The sequence below is a fragment of the Pantherophis guttatus genome, chromosome 1 (assembly GCF_059756535.1).
Source record: "Pantherophis guttatus breed Tessera chromosome 1, ASM5975653v1, whole genome shotgun sequence".
NCBI classification, from domain to species: domain Eukaryota; kingdom Metazoa; phylum Chordata; class Lepidosauria; order Squamata; family Colubridae; genus Pantherophis; species Pantherophis guttatus.
Genome location: NC_142063.1, coordinates 219,677,308 through 219,704,835, shown reverse-complemented (window position 1 = coordinate 219,704,835; position 27,528 = coordinate 219,677,308). Strand labels below are relative to the sequence as shown.

The 27,528-nt window shown below is 41.4% G+C and overlaps 1 protein-coding gene across 1 annotated transcript in view; it reads right to left on the bottom strand.

The window, feature by feature from the left end:
• Positions 1-20,815, bottom strand: part of MYOM2 (myomesin 2) — a 94,210-nt gene extending 73,395 nt beyond the window's left edge. The window contains exons 1-6 of the mRNA XM_060689260.2: positions 20,747-20,815; positions 11,557-11,690; positions 9,040-9,159; positions 8,558-8,677; positions 5,231-5,372; positions 3,468-3,625 (exon numbers count right to left, since the gene is read on the bottom strand). Of these exons, the coding sequence (XP_060545243.2) occupies positions 3,468-3,625; positions 5,231-5,372; positions 8,558-8,677; positions 9,040-9,159; positions 11,557-11,663 (647 nt within the window). The 5' untranslated portion in view covers positions 11,664-11,690; positions 20,747-20,815. The remainder of the gene's footprint in view (positions 1-3,467; positions 3,626-5,230; positions 5,373-8,557; positions 8,678-9,039; positions 9,160-11,556; positions 11,691-20,746) is intronic.
• Positions 20,816-27,528: the final 6,713 nt, after the last annotated feature.

Below are 27,528 nucleotides of genomic sequence, written 5' to 3'. Positions count from 1 at the left end.
AATCACTTAGGGACTTAACGACTGATTGAAGAGTTTCATCGGCCAAGTGCTCAGGGGAGGAGTGGGGGAGTGGCGGTGATTATTAGGGAAAGTCTTTGTCTGAGGGAGGCCACTGTTCCTCAGATAGCTGGATGTGAGTCCCTTTTTGTAAAGTGGGGCCGTGGGGTGCAGATAGGTTTGCTGACTACGTACCTGGCTCCCTGACATGTGGTGGCGACCCTGCCCAAGCTGCTCAACGTTATTGCCGGGGTGGCGGTTGATACCCCCAGACTTATTGTCATGGGGGATTTCAACCTACCATCCGCAGGTGAGGCGTCAGAGGTGGCTCGGGAGTTCATGGCTTCCATGGCGGCCATGGACCTGACCCAGTTAGTTCAAGGCCCCACTCACATAGGGGGACACACTCTGGACTTGATTTTCGTCTCTGGTCAGTGGTTGAATGATCTTGGTAGAGGGGACCTAGACATTAAACCCTTGTCATGGACAGATCATTCGCTCCTTCACTTGGACTTTCCAGCCACTTCCCCTCGCCGCAGGGAGACAGAACCGACCAGATGGTTCCGTCCCAGGTGCCTGATGGACCCCGAAAGGTTCCTGACGGAGCTTGGGCCGTTTCCTGAAACTCTGACACATGACTCGACCAGAGACCTGGTGGCCACCTGGGCGAGTGCGGCCACCGGAGCTTTGGACTGCGTCGTGCCATTGCGGCCTCTGACCCGATGCCGATCTCTGGTTCTCCGAGGAGCTGAGAGAGATGAAGCGTCGGAAAACACGCCTAGCGAGCATCTGGAGGACTAGTCAATCCAATTCTGACTGGACACAGGTGAGGTCTTATATCAAGACCTACCTAGTGGCGATAAAAGTGGCAAAATCTAACCATTTTTCCACTCTTATCACATCTGCAGAGAACCGCCCAGCCCCTCTGTTTAGGGTGACCCACTCCTTCTTCGGGGGGGAGTGCGGGAAGATCCCTTGCAGGGTCGAGCTGAGGATTTTATGCAATTCCTGCATGATAAAGTCGCTTGGATTTGGGAAGGCTTGGACTCCGACTGGATGAGTCCGGGGGAGGAGACAAGGGTAGGTCTTGAGAATATTATCTGGGAGGAGTTTGATCCTGTGGCTCCCGAGGATGTGGACAGGGTTCTGGTAAGATTAGTGCCGCCACATGTTTATTGGACCCGTGTCCCTCCTGGTTGGTACTGGCCTCCCGGGAGGTTACACAAGGCTGGCTCCAGGGGATTATAAGTGCTTCTTTGAGTGAAGGTGCCTTTCCCGCTGCCTTGAAAGAGGCGGTGGTGAGGCCCCTCCTCAAGAAGCCTTCCCTGGACCCGGCTGAATTAGCTAACTACCATCCGGTCTCCAACCTTTGTTTTGTGGTGAAGGTTGTTGAGAGTGTGGTGGCACGAGAGCTTCCCCGGCACTTGGATGAAGCTATCTATCTGGACCCGTACCAGTCGGGCTTCAGGCAAGGGTACAGCACAGAAATGGCATTGGTCGCATTGGTGGATGATCTCTGGAGGGCTCCTCTGTCCTGGTCCTATTAGATATCTCAGCGGCTTTTGATACCATCGACCATGGTATCATGCTGCAGCAGTTGAGGGGGTTAGGAATAGGGGGCACTGTACTGCAGTGGTTCTCCTCCTTCCTCTCCGACCATTCGCAGTTTGTGTTGGCAGGGGGGCAGAGGTCGACCTCGAGGCACCTCGCATGGGAAGTACCGCAAGGGTCGGTTCTCTCGCCCCTTCTGTTCAACATTTATGTGAAGCCGCTGGGTGAGATCATCCGTGGTTTTGGGATGAGAGTCCATCAGTACGCTGATGACACTCAGCTGTACATCTCCACCCCAGACCACCCCAATGATGCCCTTGATGTGATGTCTCACTGCCTGGAGGCCGTGCGGGTCTGGATGGGGAGAAATAGGCTCAGACTCAACCCATCCAAGACCGAGTGACCGGTGTCCCGATATAGTCAGCTGGTGCCATCGCTGACTATTGGGGGTGAATCTCTGCCCCCCACAGAGAGGGCTCGCAATCTGGGCATCCTCCTGGACGCACGGCTGTCTTTAGAAGAGCATATGATGGCCGTGGCCAGGGGGGCTTTTTATCAGGTTCGCCTGATTCACCAGTTGCAGCCCTTTCTGGGCCAGGACGCCTTGCGCACAGTCACTCACTGCCTGGAGGCCGTGCGGGTCTGGATGGGGAGAAATAGGCTCAGACTCAACCCATCCAAGACCGAGTGACCGGTGTCCCGATATAGTCAGCTGGTGCCATCGCTGACTATTGGGGGTGAATCTCTGCCCCCCACAGAGAGGGCTCGCAATCTGGGCATCCTCCTGGACGCACGGCTGTCTTTAGAAGAGCATATGATGGCCGTGGCCAGGGGGGCTTTTTATCAGGTTCGCCTGATTCACCAGTTGCAGCCCTTTCTGGGCCAGGACGCCTTGCGCACAGTCACTCACGCCCTTGTCACCTCCCAGCTGGACTATTGTAATGCTCTCTACATGGGGCTCCCCTTGAAGAGCACTCGGAGGCTCCAACTGGTCCAGAATGCGGCCGCGGGGGTGGTTATGGGCGCAACCCGTTGTGCCCATGTGACACCCCTCCTGCGCGAGCTGCACTGGCTCCCAGTGGTCTTCCGGGTGCGATTCAAGGTGCTGGTTACCACCTTTAAAGCGCTCCATGGCATAGGACCCGGGTACCTTCGAGACCAACTTCTGCCACCAATAGCCTCCCACCGGCCAGTCCGCTCCCATAGAGAGAGTCTCCTCAGGGTGCCATCGGCCAAGTTATGTCGGCTGGTGACACCCAGGGGGAGGGCCTTCTCTGTGGGAGCCCCTGCCCTGTGGAATGAACTGCCCCCGGAAATGCGTAAGATCTCTGACCTCCGTGTATTTCGCTGTGCCCTCAAGACCCTGCTGTTCCGCCAGGCTGGGCTATCAATGTAATGATTTTAAATTAGGTGTTTTAAATTTGGGAGGTTTTAAATTTGAGCCGAAACTATTTAATAATTTTAATTATTTTTAATTGATGTTTGTCTTTGTGCTTTTAATAGGCTGTACACCACCCTGAGTCCTCCGGGAGAAGGGCGGTATAGAATTATTATTATTATTATTATTATTATTATTATTATTATTGTTGTTGTTGTTGTTGTTGTTGTTGTTGTTGTTATGAGTTGTTCAGCTTTGTCCAGAAGGGCATATAGCATTCTGCCCCCTGAACTTTTCTCAATGAACATCTCAGTGTGCAACCCGTTTCAAGCTCTGAAGTCTCCAGTCGATGCCTTCAAGGATAAAGTTGGAAGCTTCTGTGTCATTCATGTCAAGGCAACGGCATCCATCCAGAATGCCTTTGAGGATTATAAAGGGTTCTTAAACATAGCCAATATAAAAGTGACATTTAATAGCTGGGTTATTACATGAATAACACTTAGCACCATCTTGAGATTCCTGGAGAGAGTCAAAGGCTTACCATTGTACAACAGGGGTGGGAAATCCTTGGACTGTACAATAAAGCCTGACGGACATCTTTTCCCACACAGTATGAGATCTCAACCGCACTAAAATTTCTGGGGCTCGGCAGATGCTTTCTTCAACCGTATACCTTTCCAAGGCCATTTTTTCTTCTACCTGTAAAGTAATTATGGGAAAATCACTCAATAACTTGGAAAGAGTCCTTGAGCTCATGCATTAAGCTAAGTGATAATATTATAGCATTTTTTTTAATTTAGAAAAATCTATAGCCCACAAGTTCATGTTTTTTTAATAATCCCTGAGGACATGACTCAAGTAAGTTATGTTATTTTATTAACCGAAATTAGTTCATTTAATTCAAACCATCACTAAATAAATAGTGTATGCTCCCACAGAGAGGGGCTCCTCAGGGTGCTGTTGGTCAAACAATGCCGACTGGCGGCCCCCAGGGGGAGAGCCTTCTTTGTGGGGGCACCTACCCTCTGGAATGAGCTGCCCCCGGAGATACGGCGGATCCCGGATCTACGCATCTTTTGCCGTGCCCTAAAGATGGTTTTATTCCAACAAGCCGGGCTGCCTAACTCTTTTAATTTGTTTTAATTTTTAAACTGTTTAAATATGGGTTTTAATACAGGGGCGCTTTTAATTGTGGGCCAAATTAATTTAATCGGATTTTAATATTGTTTTTAAATTTTGTATTTCTTGTGTTTTATCTCTTGGCTGTTCACCACCCCGAATCCTTCAGGAGAAGGGCGGTATATAAATATAAACAATAAACAAACAAACAAACAAACAAACAAACAAACAAATAAATAAATAAATAAATAAATAAATAAATAAATAATAGTTAGAATGTTAATAAATGCATTTAAAAATCTCCAAATTCTACAGACCCTAGAAAGGAATATTCTCCAGAAAGAATCAAGCAATGGTGTCAGTTAACCAAAGTTGTGAATGACAGGAGTGACTTCAGGCCAACTTCAACTGTTGTCATAATGAGGTTGGCTTGTTTCATTTTGCCTTGATGTCATGCTAGCAACAATGTTTTATAAATGATGGAATACAGCAGGGGTCTCCAAACTTAGCAACTTTAAGACTTGTGGACTTCTACTCCCAGAATTCCCCAGCCAGCCATGCTGGGTGGGCCAGCCAGCCAGCCATGCTGGGTGGGCCAGCCAGCCAGCCATACTGGGTGGGCCAGCCAGCCAGCCATGCTGGGTGGGCCAGCCAGCCAGCCATGCTGGGGAATTCTGGGAGTTGAAGTCCACAAGACTTAAAGTAGCCAAGTTTGGAGATCCTGGAATACAGTACATAACATGGCAATCCAGCCCTTGTGACTTATTCAACAAATCATGGTTCAAATAAATGATGGCTTAATGTGAGTTATGAACCCCAGTGTCAGGGGTGAAATCCAGCAGGTTCTGACAGGTTCTGGAGAACCGGTAGTGGAAATTTTGAGTAGTTCAGAGAACCGGCAAATATCACCTCTGGCTGGCTCCAGAGTGGGGTGGGAATGGAGATTTTGCAATATGCTTCCCCCAGGAGTGGGGAGGGAATGGAGATTTTGCAGTATCCTTCCCCTGCCATGCCTACCAAGCCATGCCCACCAAGCCACACCATGCCCACCAAGCCACACCCACAGAACCAGTAGTAAAAAAAATTGGATTTAACCCGGGCCGGTGTTCAGCCTGTTCTGGTAGGAAAACAAGTAATTGATAGAGATTATTTTCTACTAATAGAAAAGAAATGAAAATAAGGTACCATCCTCTGTATGGCAATTTTATCCAATTGTTCTCTAGCAAGGTGTCGGGCTATGTGAAGCTCATCCTCTAAAGCAGCCAAACTCCTGACATATCGGATCCTCCTCTGTTCACTCCAGTGCAGAGACTTTTGCTCCTGACTCCTGCAAGAACAGAGGGAAAATTAATTAGGTTTCATCTAGTATCAAAGTCACCAAAATACTTCAGCAGCTCAAGGAAAGTTATGAAAGTTATCCCTTTGACAGTATTAAGTTGGAAAAACTGCATTCTGGTGTAGGGGTGAGGGCACTGGCCTGGAAACCAAAGGACTGGGAGTTCTAGTCCCACCTTAGCCATGAAAGCCAGTTGGGGCACCTTGGGCCAGTCACTCTCTCTCTCAGCCCAATCCACTTCACAGGGTTGTTGTTGTGTGGGAAAGAGGAAGAGAAAGGAGTATCAAGTAAGTTCACCGCCTTGAATTATTTACAAAAATAATAAAGGCGGGATTAAAATCTAATAAATAAATAAATAAACTCTATAGAAGTGACTGAGAACTTTACAAGCTCTCTTTAATTACAGGTAAGTTGTACCTTTCCTCTAAGATGCATTCATGTACATCCCATTGTATCCTCACAAAAATCCCTTGCGGTTGGTAATGCTGTGATCAAGATTGTACGGTAAACAATGAAACATCCAATGAGGACATAGTATTGTCCAGATTTAATCTAATGCTCTAACTACATCAGACTATCTTCTTTGGTGGAGAATCTACTACAACAGGGAAGGAATTCATGAAAAAGCAGGAAAGTCCCTAGATGCTTTGCATTGTCTTTACAAAACAACTTTCCAGGCATTAATCCCTCCTGTCTCCCACTCTACCATCTTTCTTGACACCAAAAAACCTATGTTAGCCAGCCTTCGTCTGCTTTACATAACAACAAACATACAGCAAAGACATGAGAATTAGTATTATCATACAATAGACTAGGGCAAATTTAGGTAAGACTAAATGGATTGGGATAACATAAATGTCTACAATAAGCTTATTTCTAATGGAATAAAGTACAGATCCAGCATCTCTTTGGTGATTCTGGGAGCCTGTTTGGGATAGGGGTTAAATTTATTTAAAGGGAGAAGAGGGTATATCTATTTTACCCCTGAAGCTTTCTAACATCCTTCCAAAGCTGATTACCCCAATAATGTCATGATGTCACTGGCTGCATCATGACATCACTGACTATGGGAGAAAGAAAAGGAAGGAAGGAAGGAAGGAAGGAAGGAAGGAAGGAAGGAAGGAAGGAAGGAAGGAAGGAAGGAAGGAGGGAGGGAAAGAAAAAGGAAGGAAGGAAAAGAAAGAAAGAAAAAAAGAAAGAGGGAGGGAGGGAGGGAGGAAGAAGAAAGAGGGAGGAAGGAAGGAAGGAAGGAAGGAAGAGGGAGGGAGGGAGGGAGGGAGGGAGGGAGGAAGGAAGGAAGGAAGGAAGGAAGGAAGGAAGGAAGGAAGGAAGGAAGGAAGGAAGGGGATCTTGGTCCATCTCTAAAGAAGTTAAACTAATAAGAAGAACATTTAGACACCTACATAAATAACTTGGAATTGCTTCAAGCACTGGAGGGGTATTTTCAGTACTAAAAATACCATTTCAAATTTCTCAAATAGCAAGACACGATTCAGATATCTGGAAAAATAGCCCAGCCTATCCAACTCATTTCTAAGCCATACCCTGTGTGCATGTGTGTCTAACCATCTCTAAAATAAATATGAATTTAAATGAGCAAAAGGCTGACAGGAAGAGGAAAATATTTTCAACATTGTCACCTTTTCTACTGCGTAGTTAGTTATGCAGCATATTTGAAGAGCTGACGCTACCATACTGTCATGACAGAGCTGCTATAAAAGATCGATGACAGACGTGCTGATATGATTTGTCGAGGTGAGGTGGTTAGATAAGTGACACACACACACACATACAAACACACACACACACACACACACACACACACACACAAATCCCACTTTCTCCTCTGGGGTAATCCTAATCTGAATGCCAGCTCCCTTTTTTCCAAGGGACCACATCAGAGGTGGGTTTCAGCCAATTCTGACCAGTTCTGGAGAACCAGTAGTGGAAATTTTGAGTAGTTCAGAGAACCGGTAATTAAAAAATTTGAAACCCACCACTGATCATATACTAGTGGTACCAACTGAGGCAGTATGAGAACTAAACAGGGAAGTCTTCCCTGTCATGGGAACCATTTTGCCTCATGTGGAATCCCAGCCGATTTTTGTACATTCTGGACTCAGTTCCTCATAGTAGACGAAATCACTAACTATAGATTTGTCACTTGAACCAAGGTCAGCATTCATCTTCCTTGCAGAGGTAAGACTGCCAAGAGGAAACATGAGGATCCTCAACTGAACTACAGAGGAACGGGATGAAGAGATATCGCCATAACTTTACTTTTCATAACACAGTTAGGAGCAGGTCACTGATATATTTGCTGTACAGAATGTCAGTGGGCACACAGCCATTCACTACAAATAGGAGTAGAGTTGCTCAGAGGACATCTCCTGGCTTCAACTGAGAGATCACCTTAAGCCTCCCCAATGATTAAGAGACAACTATACTCAAGGTAAATTGTTCAACCTTTTAATGTTTAGCTAGAACCTTGCATGTTTGTTTTAAACCGAAAAGCTGACTTGTGTTTAACCCAATTTTAAAATCTATTTCTAGCATGGGAACATATCAGGTATGAGATTTAGGAGACACCTAATGCTTTGGTATTCTCAATCTAATAAATTAATGAAGAACTTGCTATGCTGCAAGTGTACGTGTGCTGACAGCTCTCGCCAGCCAATCCAACAGAGCTCTGAGGATTTGAAAATTATCAAGATAATTAATTTTCTTTCTTTTCTGAAGGCCTTAGGGAGCAAGAGGGCCCTAAGCAGTTTTTATAATAATGTTCCAAGTGACATTCAGGGTTATGCCTGAGACTCCGTGTCTGTGAAGCTATGGAAATAAGCATCACTCCCCATGACCATTAGAAGAAATAAAAAAAATTGCTGTCCAAGATCCAGTTGAGTATTCCAACTCAACATGCAAACATGATCTTTGTTTTTTCAGCAACTCTTGACAATAAAAATCTGTATTCTTTCTTTTTCCAGATGTCCTTCCCAGTTCCTCCCCTCTGGCTTTCTCCTTTATATGGATCAATTACTATTCCTCTTCTTTTTCACCCACCCGTGCTAGATCTAAGCATTTCAATCAAGGACATTTTCTCCACATGCCAGTACCCTGAAGTTGCTTAACCAATTGGTCCTGGATACCTTCATGGTTATAGCTAGAGAAAGTTTTACCTTTCCTGGTATTCCTTTGAGGCCTCTTCAGATGTCGTATAGAGTTTTCTTCTGGCACAAAGTACGCATGTTGTTTTGCCTAGACTGCATATTGTATGGTAGGCCTGTCTAGAAGCAGCCCTTCAAAATACAGAATAATACTTCTAGTAGCAGTAATCATAATAACAATGGCAGCAACACATTGAACAAGTTTAAGCTTTCTATAACTTTTGAGGCAAACAAAAAATTGACCATTGACAAATTTGTATACATCACCTATTCTTACATTTCACATCTGCCTTTGCCTACCTTTCAAGTAGGAGAAGATAATCTAATAGGGTGTTTTATTCTGATCCTAATCTAGACCATTGCTGTTTCAGTTTAGATGGATAGTCCTAGATCACATAGAGCAGAGAGATACAAAATGAAGTCTTGCTTAACCAATCGGTAGACAAATGTTTGGTCCTGGATACCTTCATGGTTATAGCTAAAGAAAGTTTTACCTTTCCTGGTATTCCTTTGAGGCCTCTTCAGATGTTGTATGGAGTTTTCTTCCGGCACAAAGTACGCATGTTGTTTTGCCTAGACTGGATGATGTTTGGTAGGCCTGTCTAGAAGCAGCCCTTCAAAATACAGAATAATACTTCTAGTAGCAGTAATCATAATAACAATGGCAGGAACACATTGAACAAGTTTAAGCTTTCTATAACTTTTGAAGCAAACGAAAAACTGATCATTGACAAATTTGTATACATCACCTATTCTTACATTTCACATCTGCCTTTGCCTACCTTTCAAGTAGGAGAAGATACTCTAATAGGCTGTTTTATTCTGATCCTAATCTAGACCATTGCTGTTTCAGTTTAGATGGATAGTCCTAGATCACATAGCGCAGAGAGACACAAAATGAAGTCTTGCGTCCTTCAAAGGTCTTAGATATGATTCTTACACATCCGCAAAAGTATTACCAAGTTTACTCTGATAAAAAGAGGATTCTAATTGCACACCTTCAATCGTATTAACTGCATTTAGTTTTAATTAAATTTTAAAGTAAGTTGCATTTTAGTTTGGCCCTAGCACCAGCCACTATTTGGGGGAGTGCAGTCTTTGACCTACCACACAAAAGTCAAATTTGTACTGAAAGTATTTCAAATAATAAATTTGAGTTTTCAGAGGGAAGAGGAAGGAGGTCAGAAACACTAAAATTCAAAGTCTATAAAGAAAGTTGTAGGAATCTGAAACAACACTTTTCCCACTCTAGGCCTCATTTTGATTGAAATGATAAACCAACATCACATCCCCAAGGGGATGCTCCTCTTTCCAAGCATAATATTTCCAGATAGAATAATTCAGTTATCTCCCATGAGCTTTCTTCAAGGCATAATTCTGGATTTTGCATAAAATTCTCCATTTTGGAAGTTGCAGTAGCCCAAGTGGTGCTTGCATGGAGGTGGGGCCATGAGGGACAAATCACCTGAAATCCTGTGGTCTCTTGAACCACCATCTAAAGCAGAGTAACTTGTGAAGGTTGAGATTGGCAAAGCATATTTCTTTCTTTTATTGGAGTTCATATCTCCCAGAAGACTTATCTCAAATGTCTCAGATTTTCTGAATCCAGTGAATATTTCAGGCTCAGTAATTACCACAAGCAGTCAAGTGAATATGATGAGGATATACTTCTACTTTCCTGCTGAGAGGAATTAGGTCCCATCAGAGAATCAAATGGGAACAGAGTACAGTGATACTTTGGTATCTGCTTTCAATTGCTTTGAACTCGTCGGATTTGGTAGTCAAAACATTTTGATGTGAAAATTTTGTCCCAGTACTCATCGTTTGTTGCACAAGCTAGAACTTGTCGGTGTCGGCTGCCTTGTGACTCACTATATTATTCCTTATGGAAAAAAATTGTTTGGCACTCAACATTTTTGGTACTCATCACACCTCCCGAAACCAATTAACGATGAGTACTGAGGTACAACTGAAATAGGAAAATTCATGAACATCCAGAATAATTTATCAATAAATTCACTATACTAAAAACAATAAATTTAATATCTCTGACAGATATGGTGAAAATGCCAAAGTTTGTGTTCTACAAAACAAAACACAAGTTTTCATTTTCTCTGTTCTATTTTCTAAAATAATTCCTTGTTATAGTAGAAGGAAGAAGCCGATAATCCCTTGCAAAATGATGGTCAGACTGCAAATAGGAGCTGATCCTTTTCAAAATATGCTTGCAGAATCATCTTGAAACTTTTTTCAAAAAAATTGTTGCATTGTTCTTATGACAGCTCTTCATCACCCTGAAATGTTTAGGCCCCAATACTAGCACATACATTTCCTAATGTCATCCTTCCATAATATGGCAAAACATAGAACAGGCTGCTACCTGAAGTATTGCATTCTTCTCAGGAGAAATTTTTAACTACAGAATTGATAGTTATTTCTCAGAGATGTTGTGGTGGACTACTTCTATGATTCTAATTTTGGGGGGGGGGGCACAAGTGTATTGTAATCCTGACAAAGCTATGAATTGTTGGGTAAATGTATGGACCCTACCCTGGACCTTCATTCAAATGAATTCTTAAAACCTGGCTATTCCCCCAGAGTTAGGGTTAGGGTTAAGATTAAGTTGGGTGGTGATCCTTGGTGATAATGTTGTGAATTGAAATAGTGTTGGTATTACTGTTTCTGAATGTGTTGCCATTTGTTTTTACTATTCTTATTAACTTGCTTTCAAGATTGCATGCCACTCAGAATCACAACAGGAAGAGGGTTATGGTTAAACCTTACACATGTGGTAAGTAAATAAATCGATCTGAAACTTCCAAGGCTAAGTTAGCCCACAATTTTCAGTTGCATCCTGCTATACCTTTGAGAAGTCAATTTCAATGCTCCCACGAAAGACATTGGAACAAGAAACTGATTGTAGATCCCTATGTAATAGTACCATAGCTCTTGTCATTATTCACTTTGATTAGTTTTATAAATCAAAAGGTATGCAGATGTGAATTACTTACCTCCTTGCTGAATATTCCTGGAGCATGTATCTAGTATCACGGTTGCGATAAGACAGGTCAAAATGCTTGTGCGATTTTTGGTAGAACGGTACTCTCTTAGACGACATGATGGAATCTGCCACTGTTCACAATTCCTGTAAATTAAAAAGATTACATTTCAATCTGATCAGAGCTTTCTGGTCACTTCATCACATCCTTCAGACTGAAATGGACTATGTAAAAATATTCATTGTTGAATGCCAGTGGCTGCAGCAATTAAAATCACAAAATATGCCATCAAAATATATTGGATTAAATGTTTCATTTCACTTTTTAGGAGATGTGCATTTCAAACCTAAGAATGCTTACAAATGCATCAATCAAACTGCTCTTCAACTGACATAGAATAATATCGATGTCTTAGGTCCAATGCACTTCATTTCACTATTTAATCATGTAATATTTATCAACCTCAAAATTTGGCCTAGGAATTGATATCCCCAATCAAAAATCACTCTTTACAAGTTTTGTGCTTTTGTCCACAATTAATTTCCATGTAGGAACTATATAAATTTTCCAAGATTATAGAACTGAAATCATATTCACAGTTTCATAAGATTTATTCCTTACAATTTTCGAAGCAGTGTGGTTTGCTATATAACTATTTTATTTTGATAGTCTGATTATGCTAATATTACCAGATACTACTCAATTATTTTCCCTGCAAAGCATGGCCTCGACATCTTATAGTTCACTTAAAGAATTCCTCACTGTTTTATTTAGTTATGGTGACCGTACAATAACCGCCATATCTTTCTGTAGTCACTGTAAAAATGAAAAGATGGATCATTAACATCGTTTCATCATTTTTATTTTACTGTTTTATTTTTTTTTTTAATGGATTTGATGGGATAACTAAAATTCCTTTTGTCCAGGGGTGAAATGCTACTGGTTCGCACCGGTTCAGGCGAACTAGTAGCGGCGGGTGATTCAGAGAACTGGTAGCGGCGACAGCACGAGGCTCTGCCCACTCACCCAGATGTAATTATTTCCTGGTTTTAACCAGGAAGTAACCTGTTTTTGACTCTCTGCGCATGCACAGAAGGCTTTGCACATGTGCAGAGGGTCTAAAATTGCATGTGATGTGCGCATGCACACGAGCGATGCGAGCAGAGCGAGCGCACACGGCATGCGCACTTCCAAAGTAGGGAAGGTAAGTAGATTTCACCCCTGCTTTCATCCCTTTACTTATACCTTGAGCTTCAGAACCTTCAAAAGTTTTTTCAAGTGTGCCAATATACAGTCCTTAAATATATACTGTTTTGCTTTATTCTACCAAGAAGTCCTATATCTAAAGTGCATCTACAACTCTTTCTCCTACTAGATGCAGGAATTAGGGACATTGGCTAGATGGTATCCACAACCAATGGCTAGAAAACATGGCAGATTTGTGGGGTTCTTGGTGCTCTCTGAGCTTGGTTGTTTCCCTGTAGACCTTTCATTACCAAACTAGATAATAGCATCAGTGAAAATGGTCATCATCATCAGTGCACTGATGAAGTTTCTACTTGGGTAATGAAACATCTGCAAGAAAACAACCAAGCTCAAAGAGTACTAAGGACTCACAGTTCAACCTGAGCTATAAATATTCTTGTCTATCGATACATGGCAGATCTTTTAAAAGATGTTTCTTTCAAAACTTCCCTATAATCTATCATTTGTTTCACGGACAGATTAAATATTTTATAACGCAAAACCTTTTGATTTATAGAGCTAGATAAGTCTTCTCAATATAACTTTTCAAAATGAAATATTTCACATATTCTGCTGCCCTCTCTGCCAGCCTTTCCCATTTACAACTAATCTGGATTAAGATGATGCACCTTGTCTTCTGAAATGCTTGTAAAATATTTGCTTGGCTTATTTTAAATATTGTATAACTCATCACCATCATTGCCATCATTAGCATCAAGCATGGCTGGATGTGGTCATGTCTAAGATAGGTAAGCCGGTGGAAGGAACTTTACTATTTTATGTGGATGACAGACATTCACTGAATTAGACATAAGCTAATTCCCAAGCATTAGAAGAATTCACTTTGCTAGCATGAGTCCTATTTCTGTTGAGTCAAATCCAATGTTGCATACTTACTTTCATACTGTATGTGTATATATATGTACTATGGGAAGATTAAGGATGTGGTATTATTGCCAAATCCCAAAAAACAGGAGCAGCTCTACTATTAAGCAGAAGGAATGCCTCAAATCTATAGCAAAATATTTGTTATTTAACTTGCTGCTGTTGTAGATTTACTTCCAAAAAGACATAAAGGCACCTGAGGATTATTCTGCTTCAAGTAATACACTTACATGGCCAGCTTTGAGTACCAGCCACCTTGAATTAGAAGAAAGGGTACTATTTGCCATTATCTCAAGCAGGGAACAACTTGGTTCTGGGTTGTTGTAATGGTATGTGAGAACAGCCTTGGGAGACAGGAGGAAGAGCCACAGCCTAGGCAAACTCTGAAAGAATGGTCAGGATGGAAGAAGTACCTCAGGAGGGACCCTCCCTACTTTGCTAACTAGGTAAGCGAGGGGGAATGTACTTTCAGACTTGCAGGATTCTGTTACTCTGAGTACTAAAAGTAGTATTAGTACTCATGGTTGCTGCTTCTTTTCTTTCAGAAAAAGTGTCTCCTACTTGAGCAGAGGGTTGGATTATAAAACCTTCCAAGTCCCTTCCAACTCTATTATTCTGGACTTCCTCAAGAGCTGCTATTCCAGCTTTGATGAACAGGGGGTTGGATTATAAAACCTCCAACGTTCCTTCCAACTCTATTATGATGGACTTCCTCAAGTGTTGATATTCCAGCTTTGATGGCAGGTGAGATCAAGGATGGTGACATAAGCAGTATTGCATATCAAAACACAAGCCACACCTCTTTGCTATTTGCGGACTGGTGTGGCCCATATCTCCCAAAAATATAGAAGCCGAGATGAGACTCTGCTTACATTATGCCAGCAAAAGCAGTGAGGACCTGCAAATGCCACCACACTGTCCAGATTCAACCTGTACATTTCACTGAATGATGAACTACTTCGCCCCCTGTTCTAAATGGTTAGACTGTTGCATACATTACAACATTACATGCTGTAATGTATGCAGCATGGCATATATTACATTCTGCACTTAAGGTGATCATATTACAGTGGTTGCCGAAGCTTTCCATAGGTCAGCTTCTATGAGGATATTGGAGCTGGATCGTGTTCCCATTAAAAATTAAGATTTAGTCCCTTCGATAGAATGTAATAATTGACTTCCTCTTTATGAGAGACAAAGGGCTAATTTTATTTTCAAGCAGTAAGAGATCATGAGAGACAATTCCCATTGGTTCACCTGGGGAAAAGAGAAGACCAGACGTTTCTCTGAGTCTTCTACAAACCACCAACTAAAGGAGACAATGAAATAGAATGTCCCCACCACTGACTCACTCTAAACTTTGAGAGACAAATAAACTCTATGTAAGCCTCCAGGACAACATATATTTATCCAGTCCTTACCTAATTTGGAAAAAGGTAAGGAATTTCTACCTAAACATTGAAACTTTTCATTCTAGAAGAAGGATGGATCTGGTGTATTGATGTTAATAGTCATATCTAAAAACACAATCTTGGAGAAAACGTCATGCAGACAAAGGGCTGTGTTATGCAGTCAATATTAGTCTAGGAAATATATCTAGAAATATTTCAAATGCAGAGTCTCCTTGATTTAGAGCTGGTCACTTAGTTCAAAGTTACAATGGACCTCCCCATGGGTACTTACAACCTGGTTCTGAAGTTCTGATGGCCAGACACTATCTGCGGTCACATGACCTCATGTTGGACACTCGACAACCAACCCGTAATTATGACTGTTTGCAGCATCCCACAGTCACGTGACCACGTTTTAGGATGTTTTTGCTAAAAAAAACCTGGCATTTATTTCTGGATGTTGGCAAAAACAGCCCATAGCGAACCATTGGTTGGCTTAATGACTGCAGCATTTGTTTTGGCAGTCATAAAATTGGGACAGGTGACTTGTTTTAAAACCATCACAACTTATGGCCATGATGCACAAACTCCATTACAATCGTAAGTCGAAAACTAACTGTATTGTGGAAGTCTTTCAATCCAGCGGCATTCATTGCATGGAACACTCTAATTGCCATGCCACAATCCAAAGATGAAGTTGGTGTTAAAATGCAGAGTGTAACATGCTACAATGTTCACCAACAAGTTACCTGCAGGCATTTTCCCTTGCAACAGTCCAAGCTGACAATTAGCAAAGGAGAGAAGGATTCAGCAAATGTAGATACAAACCAAGAATTCATGCTTGGTATTCCCCAGGAGGGTTCCTTTTCTGCATTACAGCCAAATTAAGTCTGCTGTGATGTTAGACTTTCTGTCTTCAAGCAATGAATCTCACCAGCTATGACCAAACATGACCAAATGCAAGTTACTCTTCCTATTGCAAGGAAAAGATGGGTAGCTGATAGCCAACTGGTACTTTCAGATCATGTCTGAAAGGACCAATTATGTAGGGTCAACATGACATTTTCAGGGGCAGTTGAAACGCACTGATTTTTCACTTTAATCTGTCCAAATCTTGATAAAATATTTTTTTTAAAAAAAATACAGGCCCATCATGCATTGTACCCGCTTGGTTCACTGAAGTTTAAAAAGTGGGAGGAAAAAGATAATCCTAGGTTGTTATTTTTAAATAACTATGACAGTGAAAAATTATGAAATTATAATGGATCAGATCCAGTTTTTTATCAATAAAGGCCATCGAGGCAGAGATCCTGTAGCATTTAGAAGTCCATATTTTGAATGAATTAAAACCAAAAGAATGATCGTTAAACTTACACAAATGGTGAAAACTGTTGAGAACAAAAACTTCTTTCAAAAGAAGAACACAGTACAGGAAATCCATGGGACTATTTTACAAAACAGCTTCTCTTGGACAGATGCCAAGGCTTGGACTCTTACCAAAAAAGTGTTAATTAATTCCTGTGCAACTGTTTAGTGGCCGTTTGGGGGTGTTTCTTTAAACTGTTCTTTTTAATATTTAAAAACATTTACATTAATAGTGTGATTGCCTAAACAAATCATTGGTTACTTCTTGGATGATAAATTCTGGTTGCTGTTGCCATAATCGGGTTTTTTTTTCCCAAAATCAATGGACTGGCTTCATCAAATTTTGAGATAAATTTAGATGGCTTGACACTTTAGCTTCTGCTAGGAATTTCTTTTACCAATACCAGTTTGAAGCAAAGCTATTTCTCCCTCTCTAAGCATAATGCAAGAAACATTTTATTTTTAGATAGTATATAAACAAGAAAGTGGGGGGAAATGTAATTGTAGAGTATAGACAGAGGAATGAACCTGCATTTGTCTGTTTCATTCATTGAGAGTGTACATGCCCATCTCCCCCTCCCTCCCTCCCTCCCTCTCTCTCTCTCTCTCTCAAACACACACACACATAGTTATGCAAAATTATGTAATTGCTGTTCCATGCAGACTGCACAAGCAAATATGCATGCATATAAATCACAGCTAGTGATTTATTACAGGTTTTATTACATTACAGGTAGTCCTCGACTTCCAACCACAATTGAGCACAAAATTTTTCTTGCTAAGTGAGACATTGGGTAAGTTAGTTTTGCCCCATTTTACGACCTTTCTTGCCAACGCTGTTAATTGAATCACTGCACTTGATCAGTTAGCAACACTGTTGTTAAATGAAGCTGGCTTCCCCATTGACTTTGCTGATCAGAAGGTCACAAAAGGAGATCGCATGATCCCAGGGCATCGCAACAGTCATAAATATGAGTCAGTTGCCAAGCGCCTGAATTTTGATCACATGACCATGGGGCTGGTCATAAGTCACTTTTCTCAGTGTCGTCGTAACTTCAAACGGTCACTAAATGAACCCGTTGTAAGTCAAAGACTACCTGTATACAAAAATATGGAATAAAGAAATGGAAAAATAGCCTTTCCCTTTTTTCTTCACTCAAATGGACACGCTAAGACAATCTCAAATAGTCAGATCACATATAAATGTACTGGAAAATGCACCATACATACAGTATGTTTTCTGGTAAAAGAGATGAGATTAAATATTCGTTGATTTTATACATTCACACATACCTAGGGAGCAAGACAGACTTGCTATTTTTCAGTAGATAAAAACTGAATCAAAGAGGGAACTCAATCCCTTTACCATAAACCTGGACTCTTGCAACGCACGTTACGCGGGGCTACCGTTGAAAAGTAGCCAGAAGCTTCCGCTGGTACAGAATGTGATCCCATCAGGCGTGGGTTCTACTTACCTTTACTACTGGTTTGCAACGGGATCGCTTCTGTGCATGCACAGATCACTTCTGATGACGTCAGGGTCAGTGGGCGGAGCCTCCCACCGGTTTTACTACCGGTTCTATAGAACCGGGGGCAACCCACCACTGGATCCCATGGGTAATTTTGTGCTCCCAAAGAAGACCTCTGCTGTGCAAGCTGCATTGGGTGCCAGTTTGCTTCCAAATCCAATTCAAGGTGATGATTATGACCTTTAAAGCTCAACGTGGCATGGGGCCAGGTTAGCTACAGAACTGTAGCTACAGAACTGTCATTGTCACATTATATTGGTTTCTACCACCCAATCAGGCAGGGAAGGTATGTTGCGGAGCCCCTCAGTTAAAGAACTCCAATGGCAAGGTCCAGGAAGAGAGCCTTCTCTGCCATTGCCCCCACCCTGTGAAATATTCTCCCCCCCAGTGGTGAGGCAGCCCCCCACCCTCCTGGTCTTCCGGGAAAGCGTGAAAACATGACTCTGCGGCCTCCTATGGGGAGCCCAGAAGAGTACACCGCCGTGGGGGTGGTTAGCAATCTGAAAGTCTTCTCTTTGCTTTTTAAACTAATGTTAACATTGTTTTTTAATTATCCTTGCCTCTTTTTAAATGTTAACTTTTGCATACTCTTTTTATGTTTTAATATTTTATTGTATACCACCCAGAATCCCTCTCTGTGAGGCGGATCATGGGCATTCCAAAATGATAAATTTGTGATAAATGAATAAGGTGGTGATAAATAAAGGAGTCCTCGGTGCTCCCTGAGCTTGGTTGTTTTCTTGGAGACATCTCGTTATTCTGTGCTAGCATTGAAGATGTTACCTAGTTAGGTAATGAAACATCTGCAAGTAAACAACCAAGCTCAGGGAGCACCAAGGACCCCACAGTTCGACCCTGAGCTACACATGTTCTCCTTTACTGATAAATAAATAAGACCGTTGGGATTCACAAGGCAGCTAGGAAGAAGATTGATAGGAACACAGGAAACAAAAGCGTGGATCACAGCCCCACTATTCATTGGTAGGATCTGTAGGCGTGGCTTGGTGGGCATGGTACAGCTTGGTAGGTGTGGCTTTGATGGGTGTGGCAAAGGAAGGATACTGCAAAATCTCCATTCCCACCTCACTCCAGGAGAAGGATACTGCAAAATCTCCATTCCCACCTCACTCCAGGGGGAAGAATATTGCAAAATCTCCATTCCCACCCCACTCTGGGGCCAGCCAGAGGTGGTATGTGCCAGTTCTCCAGACTATTCAAAATTTCCACTACTGGTTCTCCAGAACCTGTCAGAACCTGCTGGATTTCACTTCTGGGTAGGATCCTAACTCTACTGGCTACATAGAATGGGGCAGGATGGTTCCCTACCACATTTTGGTGCTCACAAGGTGTGGATTTTTAATTGTTCCTGTTTTTAAAATGATCGCCTACTGTATTCCACCCATCACACTGGCCCTGATAGATGATTCCTAATTAGATACATTTTGCTGAATTATAATGTATTTTTATTTATTAAATGTATTGGCCGCCCATCTTACCACAGGGGTAGGTCTAAGGAAGATGAAATGCTTACTATCTCATGTAAAAGAATATTGTGGAGTGAAGTTGTCACTGCTACACAATAACCATGCAAGTCAGGTATACCTATCGTTGCCTCCAATTTATGGATAGAGACGCTTTTTAAAATCACATCTGTAGGAAAAAGTTATGGAGCTGCCCTTTTATTATATCCCGGGAATTTCATTTAAGAATTATGACGAACGGATAGGCACCCTTAGAATGCTTCCACTAAAGTTAAACATGCTGACAAAAGGCAATATTATTCTGCCATACTCATGTGTTTTAATTAGCCCTGAAGCTAGGCTACCCGGCAACATAATTTAGATTCAGCTGAAAACACGACCCATCAAATCCCATGTATAAAAATAGGCTTAAAGCCCACAGCAGCCCAAGATGCAGATCCCAAATGCACTCTGAATATTCTGCATCCTTTTCGTTAGACCTTAAAGGATGTGCTAATCAAAGGAAGTCACTGCCACACATCCCCAATTTATGCTATTCCTCACGAGGAGGGCTTTTTTTTATTGGCTCCTCTGCCTTTTTTCATGTAATTCTATTCTGCAGCAGGCATTGTTTAAGAAGCAAAAAAAAAATCAAATTTTTCCACCCATCAGGAGACCAAGGTTTTGGGGGGGGGGTTGTTTTGTTTTTTTAGAAAATACAAAACTGTATCCTGGAGTGAACGCTAGAATCAGTCAACAGTCAGAAATGTAGCTTTTCAAAAAGAAGACTTCAAATGCGACGGAGGAAACGGTCATGAGTTTTGATAAGTTTCGCTTGTAATTTGAAAAGGATTCCTAGATGAATTCAAATGAAAACTTTTTTATGGCTTCACTCGGTTTCTAACTTTGGCCTTAAGAGGTCTGTAGATTGAATAAAGGAAGGGTGAATGAAGCAGTACCGAATCACTTAATAAATGCAATGCTTTTCCATGATACAAAAAACAGTTTCTGCTTGCTTGCTTCACTAATAGATCTAGAGTTCAAATCTCTCCTCGGAGATCTACCTGTTAAACTCCTGATGGACTCTTGGGTAGCAGCTCTAAAGCTCCTTACATCCCATTGGCTTTAATTAAGCCCATCAATAGATACACACCCATTATGTTTTTTTGTTGTTGTTTTTCTATCTCTGCCCTTAAATTTAAAAAAAGTCACTCAATGAAGAAACAGAAAAAGCACTTTAGACAACCTGCGTTTTCTTCTCATTGGGACCATGATATATATACCGGTATATATATATATATATTCTAGAAAAGAAAGACTTACTTACCTTAATTAGATGTCAAGACTTCAGAGCTGAGTGGAAGGCAGTCTGGCTCAGCTCTGGGCAAGGGAAAACAAAAATAATGTCTAAAGGAAAGCTGCTGCCCCTTTCCTCCCATTTATGGGTAGCTATTAATCTATATATAGAACCAATTGAAGACCTCTCACAAACCAGAGATGGGTCTTTTAAGCAATAAACTATGACTTAGGTAAGTGGGGATGTCCTCATTTCCCACCTTGGGGAAAGCCTTTGTTAGAGTGGAGAGAACTGCCAATCTGTGCAATTTGTTGAGGTACAGAAAATGTTGGCAATTGGCCTGGTATATACATACATGCATGCATGCATGCATGCATACATACAAACATGCATACCCACATACACACACACACACACACACACACATACATATATATATATATATAGGTCTTTGGTTATTTGGTTTTCTCCCACGTAAAATTGGAATTTTACGCGGGAGAAAATCCGAATAACCAAAGACCTACATACAAACACCCACGAAAACCTCAGAAAACATATATACACACATACACACACACACATACATATATATAAACATACATACATACATAGTTACATACATGTATGTATGTATGTATGTCAAATAGTTGGGGCGGCTCTGATAAAGATGGAAAAGACCAACTCCAGTCATTAAGTTTTGAAAATCTGATTAATGCGGAGGCAAGATTTCTCTTGCGCTCGGAGTTGTAAACTGATCCTCCCCAAAGTCTCTTTAAGAGCTGCTTGGATTATAAAAAAAACATTCTTGCCATATGTTAAGTCACATCATCTAGGTTTTTTAAAAACTGTGTGAACACAGGGAGAGATCAAGCCTGCCCAAGAGACCACTGCTCAGCTCTCGCTTCCGTCAGAGATGCCAAGCCTTCACTATTGCTAGCTTGACAAGGCAGGCTTTTTCCCTTGGTTAAATCCAGCTGCTGCCAAAACAACTATCGGTATCTGAGAAACATGAAAGAGGAAAGCATAGAATGAGAAAACAGCACATAAGAGGATTTGGGTGAGCTAGTGATCAGTACCAATAATACTGTAAGCCGCCCAGATCTACCATGTGGTAAGATGGGCGGCTAATAAATTTTGCAAATAAATTAATAAATAAAATAACAGTGGAACAAGCCATCTTTGATACTTCCAGTCTCGTAGTTCCAGTGGAGTCTTAAACATGTGGCCCTGCTGATGTTATGAAGAAGGCATCCGAGCATCTCTCATCGGTCATATTGTTTGGAATACATGGAATCCACATTGTGGATGTAACAGCTAAACATCCTTTGGAAACCAGCATTGCATTGTGGCTTAAAGCCCAAACCCTAAATAGACATTTAGAAAGAAATGTAATCATAGTGCAGTCAGATACCCATATATACAGTAGACAGACTTACAACAGTTCCTTTAGTGACCGTTTGAAGATACAATGTGACTTATGTTTTTCACATTTACCACCATTGCAGCATCCCCGTGGTCATGTGATCAAAATTCAGATACTTGGCAACTGTCTCATATTAATGATGGCTGCAGTGTTCTGGGGTCAGGTGATCACTTCTGACAAGCAAACTCAACGGGGAAGCCAGATTTATTTAATAACCGTGTTACTAATTTAGCAACTGCAGAAAAGTTATGAAATGGGGCAAAACTCACTTGACAACTATCTTACTTAGCAACAGAAAAATTGGGTTCGATTGTGGTCATAAATTTATTTATTTATTTATTTATTTATTTATTTATTTATTTATTTATTTATTTAATTTTTATACCGCCCCCTCTCCCGAAGGACTCGGGGCAACGAACAGCCAAAATTAACAAACGTGCAATATAGACATTAAAATAGTATAAAACAAAATTAAATTTATCTTTGGCTTCCCCCAATTTAAAAACCCCTTACCCATAAAATTGAGTGCTACCTGTATTATATTCAGTGAAATGCACTTCTGTGGGTGTCTAAGACTACAGAAGTAGCCACAAATTTAACCTGGCTAAATTTGGGGCACAGTGTTATGGAATGGTACTTAAGCTCTTGCCAGATTGTGCCAAGCCCCAAATAGATTGTAAGAAAAGTCACAGAAATAAGAACTAGAAGACACATTTGTTATTCGTGTAATTCAAACACTGGGTTTCCAGTCATAAGATATTGTCACACCTGAAGGTACAGAACTGCATGACAGAAGTATAAGTAAACTTCATTTGGGGTTATACAAGATAAAAGTGACATTCCCTGAAAATCAAGATGAATGTGCTCTCCCGTGGCATATTTAGAATCATAAAACTACAGAGTTAGAAGAGGTCATTTGGGCCCTTCAGTCAAATAAAATGGATCCTTCCACAGATGAGTATCCCCCCTCATCTGTGATCTTGTTCAGGAGGGGGGAGCGGACCTGGCAGATATTACGGAGACCTGGTTGGGCCCGGAGGGAGGGGTCCCTCTGGTAGAAATGTGCCCACCAGGCTTCCAGGCATTCCATCAGCCGAGGTCACAGGGGAGGGGTGGGGGAGTAGCGGTTATTATTAGAGAAGGCCTTAGGCCGAGGGAGGCCACTGTTCCTCAGACGGCCGGCTGTGAGACCCTCCTTGTGAAGTAGGGTCATGGGGTTCAGATGGGTTTGCTGATCACGTACCTGGCTCCCTGCCACGTGGCAGCAGCTCTGCCCGAGCTACTCAATGTTATCGCGCTCTATGGCTTAGGACCTGGTTATTTACGGGACCGCCTGCTACCACCAATAGCCTCCCACCGACCAGTACGCTCCCATAGAGAGGGGCTCCTCCGGGTACTGTCAGCCAAACAATGTTGACTGGCGGCCCCCAGGGGGAGAGCCTTCTCTATGGGGGCACCTACTATCTGGAATGAGCTCCCCCTGGAGATACGGAGGATCCCGGATCTGCGTACCTTCCGTCGCGCGCTCAAGACATTTTTATTTCATCAAGCTGGCCTGACCTAAGTTCTTTCCCCTTTTTAAATGGAAATTTTAAATTTGGTTTTAAATTATTGGGGTTTTAAATTTGTTCAGCCAAATTATTTAATTTGTTTTATTCTATTTTAAATTTTGTATTTATATGTTTTATTCTATGGCTGTTCACCGCCCTGAGTTCTTCGGGAGTAGGGCGGTATACAAATTCAATAAAATGAAATGAAATGAAATAAATCTGGAGCAAGAGCTTTCTGCAGATTCAAGTCTCTCATAGAATCATGTCCATCGTTTTCCATTTGTCTATTTGGCCAGATTTGCGTTGGAGCAACCTCTGTTTTTTTCTTGTAATTTCTGCATCATTCTGGAGATGCATGCAATTATATCTCTTTATGATCTGCTATAAGTATCATTTTCAAAAAAACTGATTTTCAGTTCCCTGGGAATTTTTCTCTCCTTTTTTTAGATATCTCCATCCTTCCATTATATTGGGATAAGAATCAAAGAGTGAGACTGAACCTCAATGTCACTCCAGCACAAGAGGGACTCAAAGAGGTCATTGGAAATGGAAGAGTCCTCTCCCTGTTTCTCGTGTCATTTCTCCTTTTCACCTGACAACAATATATCAGATGATACATTCGTAAAATCCTATGAATTAATTCCTTCAAAGGACCTTCACGCTTCTAGCTGAGAAAAGCTGTAGAAGACAGGGCAACCAAAGGAGTATTAGAAACAAGCCAGCCCATTCTTCATTTCTTTCACGGCCAGGGTTAGTCCCGGTGCAAATATTAGTTCCAAAAGTGTTTTTAGATCACAAAAAGCTATAAATGCTCCTTTTTGTCTTGCCACAACAATCATACAGGTAGTTCTCGACTTACAACCATTTGCTTAGTGACCATTCAAAGTTACAGGACACTGAAAAAGTGACTGATGACCATTTTTCACATTTACAACCATTGTAGCGTCCCCATTGGTGGGATCAAAATTCAAATGTTTGGCAACTGGCATATACCTTATGATGGTTTCAGTGTCCTGGGGTCATGTAATCATCTTTTGCGAACTTCTGGCAAGCAAAGTCAATGAGGAAGCCAGAATCACTTAACAATCTTGTTACTAACTTAACAACTGCAGTGATTCACTTAACAACTGTGGCAGGAAAGGTCATAAAATGGAACCAAACTCACTTAACAACTGTGAATTGTTAAGCAATGGAAATTTTGGGCTGAATTGTGGTCATAAACCGAGGACTACGTCTATTTAGCTTTGCCCATGCAATCAGTGTGCTTATTCCCAGTGTTATACTTGCTAATATATAATACATTCCTCACTCTTCTAATAAAATTCAGTGCCACTTAACCTCTGGATTTGTTTCAGCAGCATAAGAACCATTTTCATGCTGATACCTTCTAACATTGTGAGACTGCAGCTCCAAGCATTTCCAGCTAACATGATCCCTGGTCATACTTGCTCAGAATTTGCAGAGCTGGAGACCAACATCTTTAGAAGGTACCAGAAGATACTACACATGATTTTAGGGAAGGAAATAAGCCCAGATGAACCAACTACAGTCCATAAGGGTTGAGAAGGTAGGTGGCTTGCATAAATCACACACACAGAGAAATAAAATATAGGAAGAGGATTAAATGATCTCATGTACTGAGTACATAAAAGGTATTATTTTTCTCTTAATAAACAGTCCATAATATTTGATATATATTTCCTACATCTACATTTTTCTTCTAATTCCTCCCTACTTCCTCCCAAATAGGATAGGATGGATGCCAACAAAGACCCAGAATATTAAAATCCAATTCTGAATATTAGCCATCCATTTCAGCTTCACTAAGGCTGAACCAGACTGTTAAAAACCACATCTGCTCTTGGGTGGGAAAAATAAAAAACAGCTGCAATCTAAATTATTGATATTATGCTCTGGTCAAATTTGTCCCTGGCAAAACATATTTTTGTCATCTCACTCTATAGTCATCCCATAAACTAGGATGTGAATTTTCACCTCCGTTCAGATTTTCCAAGTCCCATGTCAATGGGCAATAGCTCTTAGCTGTACAAGACATTATGCTGAGAAATATTTTAATGATTTGTTTGCAGTTGATCCAACAGAAGTCAACAAGGAAAGGTATATAGTATGGGGTCCAGTCTCACTCCAAGCTCCTGGATAGGTTACATTCAGCAATTCTTTTTTGAATAGTACAGCAGGTTCTCTCCCATTGCTAGAAAGTCAGCTTTATGTTATCTTGCCAGAGAGAGCTTCTAAAGAAAGAAGAAAAAGTCTTTAAGAGTTTTAGTTAAAGCTTAAAGTACTGTACTAACAACCATCATGAAAAGGCACAGCTATTAAGCAAACATGTAAAGTGAGATAGTACCCATAGCCAAATAGCGCCTTACTCTGCTGGGAATAAGAAGCTTTGTATTTGTTAAACAGCAGATTAGATAGATAGTAGTCCTTGTTTATCAACTGCCTCATTTAGTGACCGTTTGCCATTATGAAAGTAACTTTACAACCTTGCACTCATGCCCTTTGCAGGTCTGTAAAGCAAAAGAAAGCTAGAGTAAAATCATAAGCATAGTTGCGGCTTTACTTAGCATCTGTTTCACTTAACGCCGAGTTGCCGGCCCCAACTGTAGTCACTAAACAAGGACTACCTGGATTTGTCTAATACATGCAATAACGTATTAGCATGATGGGATGTTGTTGGGATTCCCAGGAAGGAGCGAGTACATTCCAGAGGAGCAAAAGACAAGGCAGTTTGCGGGAGAGAAAGAGAGTGAAGACGGCTCCTCCTTAATAGTTCCCAAAGTATGTAATTTATGGTCCAAGTACAGTACTCTGCTTTATTTTGGCAAGATTCCTGTCTAAAGGTGAGGAACAATAAAGAAATCTGCTTAGAAAAATCACAACCTCTCCTTGGCTTTTGAAGCCTGACAATTAGCACTCCAGCTTAAACATCATTTGTAAATGTGGTTATTTGAAGAGCCCAGATAAGGAAACGTGGGTGGTAACTTAATTGCTTGATTGACAGTGGGCTTTTGCAAGCTTCACCTCAAATATTGTGAAGACCTGAAACCACTTATTCAGAAAAGATGTTCCTTGATCATAGTCTGATTAAAACCTTGGGGAGTAAAATCTCTCCTGCTGATGTTTTGTTGAATTGCAAGAAACTTAGGAAAATCAGGGAACAAAGGCTGCAGGGAGCATAATATACAGGTAGTCCCCGACTTCCAACCAAAATTGAAGCCAAAATTTCTGTTGCTAAGTAAGACATTTGTTAAGTGAGTTTTGCCCCATTGTACCATTGTTCTTGCCACAGATGTTAAGTGAATCGCTTAACAGGTGATAAGTTAATAAAGTGGTTGTTTTAAGTGAATCTGGCTTCCCCATTGACTTTGCTTATCAGAAGGTCACAAAAGGGGGTCGCATGACCCCGGCACACTGCAACCGTCATAAATGTGAGTCGGTTGCCAAGTGTCTGAATTTTGGACACATAACCATGGGGATGCTGCAACGGTCCTAAGTGTGAAAAACGGTCATAAGTCACTTTTGTCAGTGCTGTTATACTTTGAATGGTCATTAAATGAATGGTTGTAAGTTAAGGAGTGCCTGTAGATCATAATATATAGATCAGTGTTTCTAAAACTTTAAGACACGTGGATTTCTGGGAGTTGAAGTCCACATGACTTAAAGTTGGCATATTTGAGAAACACTAACATAGGCAATTTCCAGACACCAATAAAGGAGAATATTTGCAGCTCAGACTTGAAATGAGACGTCCTTGGTGCTCTCTGAGCTTGCTTGCTTTCTTGCAGACACTTCGTTACCCAACTAGCTAACATCATCAG